This window comes from Oryza sativa, chromosome 10 (assembly GCF_034140825.1).
Source record: "Oryza sativa Japonica Group chromosome 10, ASM3414082v1".
Lineage (NCBI taxonomy): Eukaryota > Viridiplantae > Streptophyta > Magnoliopsida > Poales > Poaceae > Oryza > Oryza sativa.
Genome location: NC_089044.1, coordinates 22870278 through 22886488, shown reverse-complemented (window position 1 = coordinate 22886488; position 16211 = coordinate 22870278). Strand labels below are relative to the sequence as shown.

Genomic DNA, 16211 nt, shown 5'->3' with positions numbered 1-16211 from the left:
TGCAATAGCAGGACAGGAGAGATGGAGCATGAGCCCGCCATCATGGCGGCATCGGAATCGGGATCCGCGCATGTGATCGACGACTTGACCATCTCCATCTCCCTCCTCGTCCGGCCGCCGCCGGGCTAGGGCTTAGGGCTAGCTAGCTCGTCGCTTTTACAGCTCACAAAGCCGGCGACCATGCCGGCCACGCGGTGGAGGCTGGAGCCACTCATGCCGACTAAAATATTCCATCCCGACCTCGCCAAAAAGCTCCATGGCGTAGGTGAGAAATCAAAGTGGTGGTGGTGGTGGTGGTGGCGGTGGCGGAGACAAGCCCCAGGAATCTTCCCCCTCCGCGCCCCAATCATGGCGCACTACCACTAGCTTTGTCGATCACAAGCCCTCCCTACTTGTTGCCGCGCCGCCACGCCTCCTCGAGCGCTTCGTCTCGGCATCCTATGATCGGCATGGAGGTGGAGGTGGAGGATGACATGGTGGAGTGGTATCGCTGCGGTGGCGGCGGGGCGGCGGCGGCGGTGGAGGTGGAGGTGAGGGAGCTGAGGGTGGAGCTGGAGGTGGAGCGGCGGATGCGGCGGAAGGCGGAGGCGGTGAGCGAGGTGCTCGCCGTGGAGCTGGAGGAGGAGAGGCGGCGGCGCGGGGCGGCGGAGGCGGAGTGCAGGAGGATGCGCGGGGAGGTGGGCGAGATGCGCGCGGAGGTGGAGCGCGCGCTGGAGGAGGTCGACGACGAGCGCCGGATGCTGCGCGTCGCCGAGCTCTGGCGGGAGGAGCGCGTCCAGATGAAGCTCGCCGACGCCAAGGCCGCCATGGAGGAGGCGCTGCGGGAGATCGCCGCCGCCTCCGCCGCCACCGCCATCGCCGACGACGACAACAGCAGCGGCGGCGGCGGCGGCGGCGGCGGCGGCGGCGGCAGTCCGACGACCACCAGCAAGTCAAGCCCCACGAGCCAGCAGATCAGCCAGGCGACGAGCGGCGGCCAGCCTCAGCTGCAGCACCGGCGAGAGGTCGCCGGCGGCGGCGAGAACCCGCACATCGCGAGGGGGATCAAGGGGTTCGTGGAGTTCCCGAGGGCGGTGCGCGTGCGGCTGCCGCGGGAGGAGAGGGTGGATCTCGTCTCCAACCTCGAGTGCCAGCGCGCGCAGCTGCGCACCCTCTCCCGCCACCGCAACCCTCCCGCCGGCGTCGGCCTCGCCGCCGCCGCCGCCGCCGCCTCCCATAACCTCGTCCTGTAACCCACTAATCTAGAGTTACTAATGCTTACTAACTAATGATGTACTACTAATGCTGTGATGACTTGTGAAGTGTCTCCATAATTCCTTCTCTTGTTCTTCACAATCTATTGCCCTTATGTGTCTCTGGGCATTCACATTTTGATACGCAATGCTTCCCACATCTATGCTTGCTCTTGTAAAAGAACATCTATGCTTGCTCTTGTAAAAGATAGTAACATTTTTGTATATAATCATGGCAAGAACTAATGTGTGATTATGCATGTCACTAACATGCTGTACATGGAAACTTTTTGCTACTCCATTAAGCCTACTATTGGAGTATTTATAGGTGCTAAGTGCTAACTAGTTCATCTGTGATAGAATTGCAACAGCAGAGGGGAAAACACAGTAGTACAACTGGTTGGTCAGATTCAGATAATGCCTTTTGCCCAAATGTTGAAAGTATGGGACTCACTGACTAGTGACTACAGTTACAACTCAAACTAAAACAAGTATATGGTTAAAAACTTCATATTTTCTCAGCTGCCTGATGCAATATTTGGCAGATCTTTGCATTCACCTTGCTAGAAGAACTCAAAGTCTAGGTACTTGCCTCCAGACTCTACCTCTGGAGGCCCTGCCATTCTTTTGCTGCTGTTGGTGCTGTTGCAATTGCTGTGGATTGCCATCTCGACGGTGTCCACCGGCGGCGGCTTGGACATCACCGTCGCCGGCACCGCCGCGGCGACGGCGACGGGCTCGACAGCCCTGGGCACGCCGGGCGGGGTGCTGCACCGGATGAGCGCCCAGTTGACGCCGTCGAAGAAGGGGTGCTGCTTGATCTCCGCCGCGCCGCGCTTCACGCCGAGCCGCCCCTGCGGCTCCTTGGCGAGCAGCCCCCTGATGAGGTCCCTGCCGGCGTTGCTCGTCGGCGGGTGGTCCGGGAACCGGAGCTGCTGGCCGACGACGTTGAACAGCGTGGCCCGGTTCGTCTGCCCCTTGAACGGCGTCCTGCCGTACATGAGCTCGTGCAGGAACACCCCGAACGTCCACCAGTCCACCGCGCTGCCGTGCCCTTCCCCCTTGATGATCTCCGGCGCCAGGTACTCGTGCGTCCCCACGAACGACATCGACCGCGCCCCCGTCGGCTCCACCACCACCTCCGGCAACGCCGCGGCGGCCAGCTGCTGCTGCTGCTGATGATGATACCTCTGCCTCGGCTGGCTGCTCTTGGGTTTCTTGCCGAACAGCTTGGGCATGAAGCACGTCGGCTGGATGCAGGCGGCTGGCTGGGCGGCGCACGACTGCGCATTGTTGCCCCTCTTGGGATCGGAGCCCAGGGATGACGACATCACCAGCGTCGGCGAGACGGCGCAGCGGAGCGAGAGGTCGAAGTCGGAGAGCATGATGTGGCCGTCGTCCCTCACCAGGACGTTCTCCGGCTTGAGGTCTCGGTACACCACTCCGAGCATGTGGAGATACTCCAGCGCGAGGAGCACCTCCGCGGCGTAGAACCTGCAAAGCCCCGGAAAAGAAAAGAATAAATCGTATGCTTCAGTTTAAGATGAGCTGATGAAGAGAAGAATATGGCGGATCAAACAAACGTCATGAAGAAGATTACATGATACATCAGAAATATTGGGAAAAACAAGTAGGATAATCATGTTTGTTAATTCAGGGACAGATCGGAAAAGATGTCTATGTTTGAGATACCTAATTCGAACACAAAATGGGTTAGTGGGGAAAATGCTACTATCAACCTTTAGCATGACAACTGACACATGCTTTGTGGTCTGCTAGATTTGTTAATTTTAGATATCCTGTTCCACAACATAGAAAAAGCAGCAGACAGGCAAAATGCCCCACTCGAGAAGTCGGAGCATAATCCATTCACTATACTATTAATACACTAATGTCAATTGAAATGCTGAAAAAAAAAACTAAGCCATTTTGTTAATGTGTCAATCATGCATCAGTTCCAGCTTCAGGCTTGGCAAGATTAATTTTTTAGAGAAGAAAATTTCTGCAATACTGAAAGATTTCTCCAGTGACAGCTCTGAACTGCCATACCTGATCTTGTCACTTTAAACAGAGTATGGTTTCTTGCTGAATGCTAATCCTATCAAGATTAGGAGCCTAGAGCAAGAGATGGAATTAAAGTGGAGTGAAAATTACCTCGCCGCGTGCTCGGGGAAGTGCTTGCCGGGCTGGCGCTGCCGGAGAGCATGGAGGTCGCCGCCGGGGCAGAACTCCATGACGAGGCAGGCGAACCTGTCGGTCTCGAAGTGCGCGTACAGGGTGGGCAGGAAGGGGTGGTCGAGCAGCTGGAGGATCTCCCGCTCCGTCTGCGCCCGGCTCAGCTTCCGCCGGCTCTCCAGCGACGCCTTGTCCATCACCTTCATGGCGAACCACGCCCTCGCCGCGCCGCCGCCGCCGCCGACGGCGACGTTGCTGAGCTCGGACAGGTACACCGTCCCGATGTCGCCGCACCCGAGGCGCCGGAGGAGGCGGAAGTTGCCCATGGCGAGCGGCCCGTCCCGGGCTCGCGCCGCGAGGATCGCCTTCCACCTCGGGTCGCCCCCCTTGTGCGGCTTCCCGCCGAAGCCTCCGCCGGCGGCGCTGCCGGCGCCGGCCGTGCTGTTGCTCCACCCGCTGCCGTCGCTGGCCGCGCTGCTGCTGACGCTGGTCTTGGCGCTGAGGCTGGTGACGGTGCAGCTGGGCGCGATGCTCGTCACCGTGGCCGCCGCGCCGGAGCTGTCGATGCTGCTGTGCGGGCTCGCCGCGCCGCTCTGCGGCGGCGACGCGTCCCACATGATCACCGGCTTGGCCGCCTTGTCCCGGCCATCCACGGCAACGAACACCGTATCCATCTCATCCACCGGCTCCGGCGGGTGGCTCGCCCCGGAGAAGGAGCTCCTGGGCGGCGCGTCCCCGTCCTCCTCGTCCTCGCTCGACGCAATGCTGAGCCTCACCTGCTCCAGCTGAGCAAGAACCTTCTTCTCCGACGACTTCCCTTCACCACCACCGCCGCCGCCGCCGCCGACGTCCATGTGGAACTGGAACACCTTGGGGAGAAGCTGGAACTGGAACTGGAAATCTTGGTTGGGCGCAGAAATGGCGGTGGGCAGCTGGGAGCGCGAGCGCGCGTGGTGACCGTGGCTTCTTGGCGGCTTGGCGTGCAGTGAGCGTGACGGATGCATCTCCTCTCTCTGTGCTTGGATTAATGGAGGTGAAATGCAACGGACAAAAGAGGTTGGGGAGAAAGGACAGAAGCTGCAGGATGCAGATGGAGAGAGAAACCAAACTGCAGCAGCAGCAGCAGGCGTTGCAGGCTTTGCAGAGGAGAGAGAGAGAATCCGAGTGAGCTGCAGAGGAACAGAGGAAGAACCGAAGAACTGCTGCTGCTGCTGTTGCTGCTGTCTTCTTCCTCTGCTTCGGCTGCTTAGATGTTGCTGTTTGATTGCAATGCTTATATTACCGTTAGTGAAGAACAGGTACAGTAGTACTAGAGGGTTTGGTTGATAAGCTGCGGCTGTCAGTGTCGTGGGCCTAAGGAATGGGTATGCTATACCGGTTTTGGAGCGGGTTTCGCTTGAAATGGTTCAGTTCTCATGTTCCAAACAGGTTTGGGAATCCTTTAAAAAGCAGGATTTTTATGGGTTCTTGGTAGAAAACAGTTCAGTTCCTATGAAATTCCTTCGAAAATCATACGCTCCAAAGGAGACCTTAACTATATATAAGAGGCAGTGATTCACAAATTTGTTCTCTCTATGGACTGGCAACTCCAACTTCAAGTTTTTTTTAGCTAGATATATCTCTTGCTTCAAAAATTCCTGGAGTTGAATATGTGAGTGAACTAATATTATTGTTTATATTGTGGACCCAAATTAGATGACTAAACCACTTTACTTTAGTCTACAAACTCTATTTTCTACGAGTACTCGAGATTATATAGTCATGACAAAGTCTTTGAGCACTCAATGGGGACTAATCCTGAATTTTCAGGACATCTTCTAATTTGTTCAAACCAACTACTATTAATATTGTACAACACGAAGGTATTACTATACAATAGTACTACTCTAGTACTCATCTACTCATTGTTTGGATGGAGCGGTAACCTTATGTATTGGCACATTTTAATGGCATGATGCTGTGGCTTACTTACTCTGCACCTAACCTATAGAACTTTGCGTTGTGTTTCAGTTTCTATACATTGAGCATTCTATCTTACTCAATGTCATTGCTATGAGTAGCATATTCTTTACCTCCTAAACTGTCCTTCCTAGGGATCATCTTGTTCAAAACCAACATTCCCTTTATTCTAGAAAAGGGTGAAAAAAAAGGGGAAAGGAGACCATCACCAGATTCCTTTCCCTTTCTTTCTTGAAAGAAGCGAGCATGTCTTTTGATGATTTGATCCAAGAGAGATTGAAGTTGCATTTTTTTTTGTAGATTTGATCCAAGCGAGCATGTCTTTTGTAGCTGAGGCAAGATCGGTCAAAGGGGGTATGTGGTGCTTACCTGTGTGTCTCGTTCTTTGATGCGCCGATTTCACTTTGTCAGTCATCAGAGTTTAGTTTAGTGGTGTGCTACAAGTTTGTTGCTGCTGCTTCGTGTAGGGATCGATGGAGCTTCGGCTTGGATCATGGCACACAATCTGATGATGCATCCTTGCTTCTTTTTTCCCTAGTTTTGTTTGTAGTGGAGTAGCAGCAGCATTGCAGCAGTAGTTGGAAGAATGCTTTCTGTGAATAAGCCAGAGAAATGACAAATAGCTTTTGACCTGTAACCATCAAAGAAGAAGAGACATCAGCTGCAAGCCTGCAACGTACTACTCCTATGTAGAAGAAGAGCCAAAATAATCTTCTCTGGGAACAACGTCTGCAAGAGAGCTGGTTGTTGTTGTGGTTTTTGTTGACCATGAAATAGTGTGTGTAACAAAAAAGACGAGCACTGGATGAGCCTTACGGCAGTTGGCACACAGCACCATTTAGGTGTTGGTTTGCTGGGGAAAAAACAGATCTTCATTCTGACAAGAGACCTAAACAGAGAGATGTTCATCACATTCAACACTTCGATTACTCCATTACTTCATCAAACCAAAGGAACACATGTATGCGCATGGCTTTGCAGACTAACTCAGTTGCACTAGGTGTTTTGATTGATGATAACTCGTGTTTTTGTGCCACTACCGTGGAGTGGTGGCACAGTCGGGAAGATCCATGAGCATATAGTTTTTGACTTTTAACAGTACGATCATCACTTAAGACTTCACCAAGGACAAATTAATAATCAGGATGCAAGTTGCAAACAAGGACAAGAAATGCAAGAGCAAATCATTAGCCAGCTAGATCAATGTAATCTACAGAAATCTACAGAAATATAAATATTTGAGCTAATGCTTGAAATCTATTGTCAAACCGGACAGTTCTATCAATTACAAAACATTAGATAGGTTTGAACCAATGTCCTTACCACTGAAGAGTCTGAGTCTGAAGGGCGTTATCCAAAGCACATTGGCCCATCTTATTCACGTAAAACCCCAAGCAAATGATCACCGGCTCCAATCGCCTTCTGAAATTCAAACAAGAAATGCATCAGCAATTCAGCATTGCCCTTAATCACCATCCACACGAATTGCGGCATCGTGGTAGAGAACATGTATTGGACCTGCAGCAAAACTGTTAACAGTACATTCATTGGCACACATGAACTTCCATGTATCGAAGGACTGAAGAAATGGCACACCCTGAACATAAACGAACACCAACAATCGCACTACCAAATCCCAATCCCAACCGATGACGGCAGATTCGTCAGACGAGAAGTGGGTGGCGCAGCGCAGCGTAGTGAGGGTGCTGACGACTCGCCTCGCCGCCATGGCGAGATCGATGGGGGCGGCTGATCCCGCCCAGCGATCCGCCCGTTGATGACCTAGTGTGCGCTGCCGTGGCGGCGCGGGGAGGCGAGAGGAAAGCCCATAGATATCTCCGCGGAATCGATCGGAGGCGGCGTGGACCAAGCAGGTTGGGGAGGAGGAGGATACCATCGCCGCCGAGCAGAGCACCACCACCAACCTCTTGATCTCTCCTCTCAGCGAGCGGTTCCACTCGGGTTGGACGAATTCGAGGGGGGGTTGAGAGATCCTGAGATCTACAGAATTTCCCTTGCTGGCCATGGAAGACCAGATCGTCGGCGAAGGAGGCGGCGGAGCTCGCCGGGAACGGTGGCGGAAACGGCGACGAGGGCGGAGGATGGCTGGTCGACTACGTGGAGCATCGCAGGCCATCCGTCTTGATCCGACGGCCCTAAGCGCGGCCGAACAATTTGGGCCGTATTCCCAGGAGCAATTCACCAGCAGTTTGGGCCGGAATGGGATAGCCTCGAACTCACCAAGATTAATTGGGCCGAGTATTTAATGGGCCGTTTTGCTGAACCGCGAGCAGGCCTGCCAGTAATGGCCTCCATGTTGGGCCGTATTCAATTGCAACGCAGCGAGACAAGGCAGGCCGACCTGTAAATGGGCCTTTTGGTCAGACTGGGTATCTTGGCCCAGTAGTTCACCAAGACAAGAAATAAGTTTACATTGGATCCCTTAATTTGTCGTCGAGTCTAAAATTTATACCTAACCGCAATACATATGGCGCATCCCTAGACTTTCAAAACCAATACAAATAAGATCCCAATATGGTGGTTCGGCTGATGTGGCGCCTACATGACATTGGCATGGCACTTAAAGTCAAGAAAAACCATGGGGTCGACATGTCAGTGAGTGTCTGATTAAAAATAAAAAAATGCAGTGGGTATCGCCTTCCTTTTATTTTCTTTCTCTTTTCTCCTTTCTTGCTTCTTCTCCTTCCCGGCATCCAACAGCCACCCATGGACCGCCATCCTTCTCCATGCCGAGGAGCCACAAGGTTGGCGGAGAAGGGGACCCGGTTTAGCACTACGTCAGCCGAAACTACCGTTGAAACCGCTTTGGAATCTTATTTGTATTGGTTTTGAAAGTTGATGGACACGTCATATCTGGTAGTACGGTTCAGGACGGATTTCAGATTCAATGATAAATTGAGGGATCTAAAGTAAACTTATATCCCGAGGCAACGGCAAGTGGTTACGGTAATACAACATGATTTACACAGTATGACGACTTCATTTTAAAAATCTAAGCTTCTTTCAACTCCCATACATGCATACACTGACATCAAAATATATACATAGTCCGTACTACACAAGTACTGCTACATTATTTTTTAAGGGACTGCTAATAATTTAATTAATCAATCAACCATATAATAAACTATATTATTACAAATCTAACGCAAGCCACAGCAGGACAACAAGCAGGTGTGTCTGCTGAAGCAGTTAGATATATTTTTTTATTTTTATTAGAGCTAAAAGGTAAAATAAGCCATAGGCTAGCACGTCGTTAGCATTGAGCACGTTGCGGTTTGATAGTTGGCTGCTTATCTACTCCACTACCACTAAGGTGCATTTGCGTGATCCATCCAGCAGCATAGTGTGCGACAAGGTTTGTTTGGGCTGATTGCATTGCGTAACAAATATTCTTTTCTTTTAATATATTGACGTGCATTCCAATTACACGTTTGAGAAAAACTAGATTTGTTTGGAGAGTTTTGGATTCGGAGAAATAGCTAGTGAGAATATAAAATAGATGTGGAAATGATCACTTATAGTTTTTTTAATCTACAACTGTACAGCTTTTGTTATAACTTGAATAAAAGTTAAAATATTTAAACGAAAATTTTGATTTGAGAGAAGTTAACTGATGGAATCATATATATCGTCTCCGACAGTGCAAGGGGAGAAAGAATGTGTCATCCACTACACTGACCACTGTTGACACGCACGCCACCGAGGCATGCATCCACAGATCCACTTGCATTCTCGCTGTGAACGTGGTAGAGAGAGGCCGGTTTGTCCCTGCATGTTGCCACTCCTGTCACTGTCCTTGTTGCCCATATTACATTCAGCCACCCCCCACACACATATAAAAAGAAAGAAACATCCACTTATCATATCTTAAAATGTATTTATAGAGACTTTATATAAATCTAAAAAGTAGGTCAAATAAAATGATGAAAGATTGTTATTGGTTGATAAGAAAACGTAGCGGGACATTAAATAGGAGAAAATTATGATTAGTTGAGATGAAATAGGTGATGAAATATTTTAAATTTTGGAAAAAAAAAACTAAATTCCAAAAATAGTTATGTTTTTGGACGGATGGAATGTATTGTTTTCCTCAAAGAGTGATGCATATTATATATATGGAGTAGATTTTCTTTCTACGGATTTTCAGAAACAAGCCTCTGAACGAAGTTACGAAACTCATGTGAATATATGACCTATCTTGTACGAATGGGGGGTGAATCCAACATGGATTTCAGCGGCTCAAGCATTTGAACGAAAGTTTGCACATTGCTTGCTTAACCTCTTTGGCACTCTCTTCATCGTAGTAAAAGAATAGCTCATGAATATAAATCTGGACACAGGGAACAGTGGCGGATCCAGGATTTGAGCAAAGGGTATTCAAAGCTGAAAAAAAAATCATACAGAACTCAAAAAATTGGACTGGGAAAATCATACAGGAGTGGTAATGACATGTTTAAAGCCTTAAAGGTACAAACAGTAGCACAATAGTCAAGATGTCTATCTCCAACTGCACACTTGGGGACATATCACTATCATAGGCATTGGGTGCTTCAAGTAGTAGCTGAATAGGACTAGAAGGGGCATTTTCTGGGATCTGAACTTCACTCTCAATGGTTAATGGTTTTGGATCAGAGGTGGAAGCTACTTTCTGAGACTTGGTTGACCTTTCCCACAAAGACTTCAAATCTATTGTCTTCTTCTTCTTCATTTTTCAAATTTCAAGACCTACAGTTCAAATTTCTGACTAATTTAACTTCTAAGCAATAGCAATTAAGCAATGGCCAATCGCTTGGGGAATTTGACAAGAGGATTTATTTTACCAGTGCCAGTCCACTGTCCAGCTGTCTAGGGACCAAGGGGACGCGCCGACGCGGGGGTGCGTCGCCGCAACCGGCTGCCGCCGTGCGCCGCAGCGCCGCCGCCGTCCGTGCGAACCTCAGCTGCTCAGCGTCGCCCGTCCCCGAGGAGGCGGCGGCGTCGTCGCAGGCCACGCCGCCTCCGCAGCAGCAGGCCCAGGGACCAGGGTCCAGGGAGATGAGGCTGGTGGCGATTCTGGCGACGCGCCGAGCCGGCGGCCGGCGCCGCCGAGCGTCGAGCTCTCGATGCCCCGTCGCCCGTCGGTGGGGATGAGTGGAGGCGCGGCGGATTGGGGCTGGGACGACAGAAGGCGTGGGGACTAGCTGACCGGGGGATAGGGACTAGGGTTTTGTTCGTTTTTGGGCCAGTGGGCCTATTCGTTGGGCCAAGATGGGGAGGAATGTATGGTCTGCTGCGAATAAATGGGCTTCTTTTCATTTGGGCTATACATGCTGTACTTCCTTCTAATTTCTCATGTATATATGCATAACATACCTATATATAGTTATTTTTTTAAAAATTCTATGGGTATTCAGGTGAATACCCATGAATCACATGGGATCCGCCCCTGACAGGGAATTCGTTTTTTATTTATAGAGGGAGTAACAAATAGTCCTGGAGCTCTTGTCTAAATAATAATAATGGTATTTGAGGTACGAACTTCAGTAGTTCAAGCATCAAATCGGTACTGTATGTCACATATGCTTGTGCCTGATGATGCACATATGCACCCAATGATGCACGATCATGAGTGGTTGACAGGGGCGAAGCTAGCATCAAAATAAGAGGGTGCACTACCATTGAGAATATAGAAAATTTTAATACAACACTATATATTTTAGTCTTTTTAAGTGAGAAATTAGGAATTGGGGGGTTCATGTGTACCCCAAACACTATATAGCTTTGCCACTGATGGTTGACAGATTTCGTAATGTCCAGAAACCAGTCATTTGATAACGACCACCTAATTTGCCACCAAAAAGCATACGCATAACGTACGACTACACCAACAAGTTCATCGTTAGTTCTCAAAAAAAGTTCACCGTTAAGTTGACTCAACCGCATCACCTCTTGATCATATATGCAGTAGAATTAATGCACATCAAGAAACACGTGCAGATACATCTCAATTACGAGTTAAATACCATTCCCGAGTAAATTACATTGGTGGTATATAAACTTGTTAGGTGTGTGCAATTTAGTATATGAACTTGTAAAATGTTCTTTTTTTACACGAACTTATCTAATACGTGTGATCTAGGTCTAAAATGGCTTAGCAAGGTTAATTTTACCTAGCTGATGTTGATTAGGATGTGGCGTCCATACGAATAGTGAGTATGCATAAAATATGTTATATTTATAAATTTGTTCTCTACTTTATCTTGAATTTCATATGTTTCTAACCCATGAATCATTGCTCGGTATTTTATATCTTTCTCTACGATCACTATATATCATTCTATCTTTTTATTGAACAAGTGTATGTCTCTACGTAGTATCCTAATCAGCATCTAAATCAACAAATTAGTTATATAATGTCCTTTTGACTTTAATTCATATGAGCAAGAAAAGTTCACGTATCAAAACAAGCATTTTACAAGTCCATACATTAGATTGCACCCACATAACAAGTTCTTGTACTATCGATACAATTTACTCCTATAACAATTAAGGTGGTACACGACAATGCATGCATGCTACAGTGGTAGTAGTACGCAACGATCATGTTGGGCTAGCCAAGTAGCCGTAATGCCCCTCGGCTCCGCCGCCGGCGCCGTTGGCGGTGGCGGTCCGCGGCGTCGCCGGCTCGAAGCCGAGCACCCTGGCGCGCTCGACGTAGGCGCCCCTCACGTTGGGACGCTGGTAGGTCAGCAGCCGCGCCACGCTGCGGCTCGCGTCGGCGCGGAACGGCCGGCCGGAGCCGGCGAAGCCGTCGAGCAGGTGGAGGTACGCCTCCAGGTCGTGGCAGCACGCCGGCCCGGCGTCCGGGCGGAGGCACGGCGAGTCGCGGCTGTCCAGCCTCAGCTCCGCGCCGGCGTGCACGTGCCCCTCCCCCTCCCGCGCCATCGCCGGCGCCGGCACCCGCGTCACCACGTCGCCGGCGTTCACCACGCGGAGCACGTTCACGCCGCGGCCGTTCTGGAGGCGGTCGGCGAACGCGCGGTTCCCGGTCTTCGGGCCGCCGAAGGACACCACGGCGATCGGCGGTGGCCGCCGGCGATGTTCAGCCACGTCCGCGGACAGGCAAGCGCTGAGCTCGTCGGCGGCGAGGACGGCGAGCGACGCGCCGAGGCTGTGTCCCACCACCGTGATGCTCAGCTCCTCCCCCTCGAAGACCTCGACGAGGCGCCTCACCTCGTCGACTATGGCGTCGGAGAGGCTGGGGACGTGGTCGCCGGCCGTCTTGTACAGGCTCAAGAACCCCTTCGCCACCTTCGGCGCGTTCTGCGGCGAGCCGACGTCGTCGTCGTCGTCGTCGTCGACCGGCACGAGGCCGGCGCGGAGGTTCTCCGCCCACTCGGGGCACGTCGCCGTGCCGCGCAGGACGATGGCGATGTCCCGGCGGCCCATGCGCTGGACCTCGCCCTCGTTGTCGCAGACGGCGACGTAGCCGACGAAGCTGGAGCGCTGCGTGAGCCACCCGGGCGCCGACCGCCGCCGCGCCCACGCCGGGATGGACAGCGACGACGTGGCGAACAGGCTGCGCGTCGGCCGGTACGACCGGTCGGGGAGCACGAGCGTCCGGTGCTGGCTGTGCTGCGACGCCGCCGCCGACGACGACGACGGCATGGAGTGGAACGCCGTGTACGCGGCCTGCACGAAGTCGCCGTAGCGGAGGACCTCGCGGCGGAGGTTCTGGTCGAGCGGGTCGAGCAGCCCGTCCCAGCCGCCCTCGCTGTGATACCTCCGCCACTCGCCGGCGATGGAGCCTTTCGGCGAGGGCCGCGGCGACAGCGTGAGGAGGCGCTGCAGGTGCGCGAGGCTGCGCGGCGACATCTCGTCGACGGCCGGCTTGCGGACGAAGGGCAGGAACGTGGACAGGTTGAGCGCGTTGAGCAGCCCGCAGCGGCCGCTCCGGTCGTCGGTGGTGGCGGCGCCGCCGCCGTCGCCGAGGTCATCGGCCGGCGGCGCCCCCTTGTTCTGGAGCGGCAGGGGGAGCGGCGGCGGCCGGACGAGGAGGCGGTCGAGGTTGGCGAGGTGCGTCCTGGTGGTGGACACGGCGTTCGGCGGCGCCGCGGCGGCCGCCGCCGCCGCGGCCCTGGCGTTCGGGTTGAGAGGAGACGGCCGGGCGTGGCGCGGCGTGGCGGTGACCGCGGCGGCGGACATGGCCGGGAACGCACAGACAGTGCACTGACAGTATCTCAGAGACAGCAGTAGAAGCTCGCGAGTGGCGAGGGCGCGCGCGCCGGTGTCTGGCTTATAAGCCGCGCGGCGCGGCGTGGCGTGGCGAGGCAGCGCGCGCGACATGTGCATCATGTGTGCATACGAGCGTGTACTGTGTATGTGTGTACTTTGTCAGGCTACGGAAATTTGTGTCATTAAGTCTGACTAATTTACCTCACTTATTGGAGCCCTTTTGAAAAGCCAACTTAAAAAATGATTAAGCAAAATCACAAAAGCAATGGAGATCACCGTCCAAGACTGGGAAATACAAGGTCGTAAACTAAGTCAAGTCAAGTCGAAGTAAAGTTTAGTCACTGAGTCGCATCGCATCGCATGCCGACCTAAATCGTGAAACAGGAAACATACTATTACACCATCATCCTATGTAAGTATTTTCCCCAACATAGAAAAAAGTTACACGACAATATATTAGAAGAAAACAACGTTTTAATTACATAACACAAACAACTAAAGTGTTATTGTCGGGGGACGAGAAATAAAAAACCGAAAAGAAAAGACAACTTATAGACAACTTAAAAAAGATGAAAAACTCCTAGAGGGCGGAGTCCCACTAAACTCCTAGCAAAAGTCCTCAAAAGCAGCAGTTCCAGCAGATGACCACATACGGCCTTCCTGGAGGATAGACTCTAGCACCATTGAAAACCGAAGAGAGTGAGCGATCGAATACTCTAAAGTTCTGCTCATTCCACAGTTGTCAGGAGACCAGGAGGACCAAAGAGTCGAAGCCCTTGCGAAGATACTCAGGTAAACGAGCCCTAGCAGACGGTCACCAAACCTAGAGAGAACAACCACAGAAAAGAGCGAGGTCGGGCCAACCAGGAGGAGACAGAACATGGTACCATACTTGGCAAGAAAAAACATAGTTAAGATGGATGTGGTTCGCCGTCTTCTGTTATTGGGTGCAGAGGAGGCAATGTCGAGTGACTGTCGATACCACACTTTAGCAGAAGGTCGACCGTCCAACAACATTGCAGAAACGCAAGCCACTCAAAAGATCCTCCATAAGTATCTATTGAGGCCTTGTTTAGTTCCCAAAATTTTTTTCCGAAAAACATCACATCGAATCTTCGGACACATGCATGGAGCATTAAATATAGATAAAATGAAAAACTAATTGCACAGTTTGCATGAAAATCGCGAGATGAATCTTTTGAGCCTAATTAGTCCATGATTACCCATAAATGCTACAGTAACCCACATATGCTAATAACAGATTAATTAGGTTTAATAAATTCGTCTCTTGGTTTCCAGGCGAGTTATGAAATTAGTTTTTTTCATTCGTATCTGAAAACCCCTTCCGACATCCGGTCAAACGTCCGATGTAACACCCAAAATTTTTTTTTTCGCGAACTAAACAAGGCCTGAGTCTTGAATTCACACTATTTCTGCCAAACACTGATTTTCCCTGTCTTTTTTTAAGCAACCTCGAATTTGTCCAAGTCATGACCACAGCACATACAATTTTGGAGTATCAATCACCATTCATTCAGCTAAAACATATCCCTAACTATTATCTAAAAAAACATACCCCCAACTTCGAAACTTTCACTAGTTTTTTGTGTTTGGAGAATGTAAAGACCAGCCCAGTTCAAAGAAGGCATTGTGGGCTGTAATAGTGGACTAACCTAGACAAACCATAGTTGAGGGACGTCAAATGGACTTTCCCGTTCAGTCATTAGGACTAGCTGGGCCATTTCTTTATCTATTCAAGTGGCCCACTTTACCAGTGCAGTTTTGTTCTACGTAGGCGTGCGTTTTTTAACTCAGTTTTGTACTGCGGCGGCTGTATGATATTCCTAGTTTCAGACGAACAAGAGTAAACACTAGAGTTAAGTCAGTAAATCCACTTCAGTTACTAAGATCATCTATCTATCTACTACTGAGTAAAAAATTAAGGAGGTTTGGATAGGTGATACCATACGAGGTAGAAAAACCGGGAGGTTGACAAATACGAGGAGAAAATGAGAATTCCAGGGTTGCCGTTTTTCACTCTCTGTCAAAAGACCCTAGCTTCTCTCGTCTGCAATTTGCTCATAATTTGTCACCTCGAGGAGAGACCGATGAAAATCCATCGATTTAAAATGTGAATTGAACTTATCCACGGTCATGACTCATAACGAAGATAAAAACAGTTAAAAGCACTACTAGTCCTAATTGGAGTACTACCTCGTAAATGGAGTAACTATACACAATTGCACATCGATGCATGATTTGATTAATTTGATGATTGGTTACGAAACTACGGATTTGACGATCGATGCATGTTGCTGTGCATTCCATTGACAAACAAGTCGATGAAGTTTCAAAAAAAAAAAGACAAACAAGTCGATGATGATATCTATTCTTCTTCAGAAAAAGAAAAGGATGCAAGAGGAAAAATACTACTGATATCTGTATGCTAGCTAGCTGCTCGATTGTCCTGCTATACCTATATACTCCCTCCGTTTCAAAATGTTTGACACTGTTGACTTTTTAGTATGTGTTTGACCATTCGTCTTATTTAAAAAATTTAAGTAATTATTTATTCTTTTCATATCATTTGATTCATTGTTAAATATA

The 16211-nt window shown here is 50.3% G+C and overlaps 3 protein-coding genes across 3 annotated transcripts; 1 reads left to right on the top strand and 2 right to left on the bottom strand.

Moving 5' to 3' along the window:
- The first annotated feature begins 256 nt into the window (after positions 1-256).
- LOC107278242 (protein BRANCHLESS TRICHOME) lies at positions 257-1497 on the top strand. Its single transcript, XM_015759405.3, has one exon. It carries the CDS (start codon positions 441-443, stop codon positions 1230-1232), a length of 792 nt encoding a protein of 263 aa, XP_015614891.1. The 5' UTR covers positions 257-440; the 3' UTR covers positions 1233-1497.
- Positions 1426-4707, bottom strand: LOC4349393 (serine/threonine-protein kinase D6PK). The gene is made up of 2 exons (XM_015759401.3): positions 3387-4707; positions 1426-2726 (listed from the first exon to the last, which is right to left on the bottom strand). Exons 1-2 carry the CDS (start codon positions 4409-4411, stop codon positions 1796-1798), a joined length of 1956 nt encoding a protein of 651 aa, XP_015614887.1. The 5' UTR covers positions 4412-4707; the 3' UTR covers positions 1426-1795.
- Positions 4708-11775: 7068 nt separating this feature from the next.
- LOC4349392 (phospholipase A1-Ibeta2, chloroplastic) lies at positions 11776-13640 on the bottom strand. The gene has a single exon (XM_015757984.3). The coding sequence runs from the start codon at positions 13572-13574 to the stop codon at positions 11970-11972; it is 1605 nt and encodes a 534-aa protein (XP_015613470.3). The 5' UTR covers positions 13575-13640; the 3' UTR covers positions 11776-11969.
- Between the last annotated feature and the right edge of the window lie 2571 nt (positions 13641-16211).

Coding starts and splice junctions, on each gene's coding strand:
- LOC107278242 (XM_015759405.3), top strand. CDS start 441: ATGATCGGCATGGAGGTGGAGGTGGAGGATGACATGGTGGAGTGGTAT.
- LOC4349393 (XM_015759401.3), bottom strand. CDS start 4,411: ATGCATCCGTCACGCTCACTGCACGCCAAGCCGCCAAGAAGCCACGGT. Junction 2,727..3,386: donor TTCCCCGAGCACGCGGCGAG/GTAATTTTCACT, acceptor GGGGCTTTGCAG/GTTCTACGCCGCGGAGGTGC.
- LOC4349392 (XM_015757984.3), bottom strand. CDS start 13,574: ATGTCCGCCGCCGCGGTCACCGCCACGCCGCGCCACGCCCGGCCGTCT.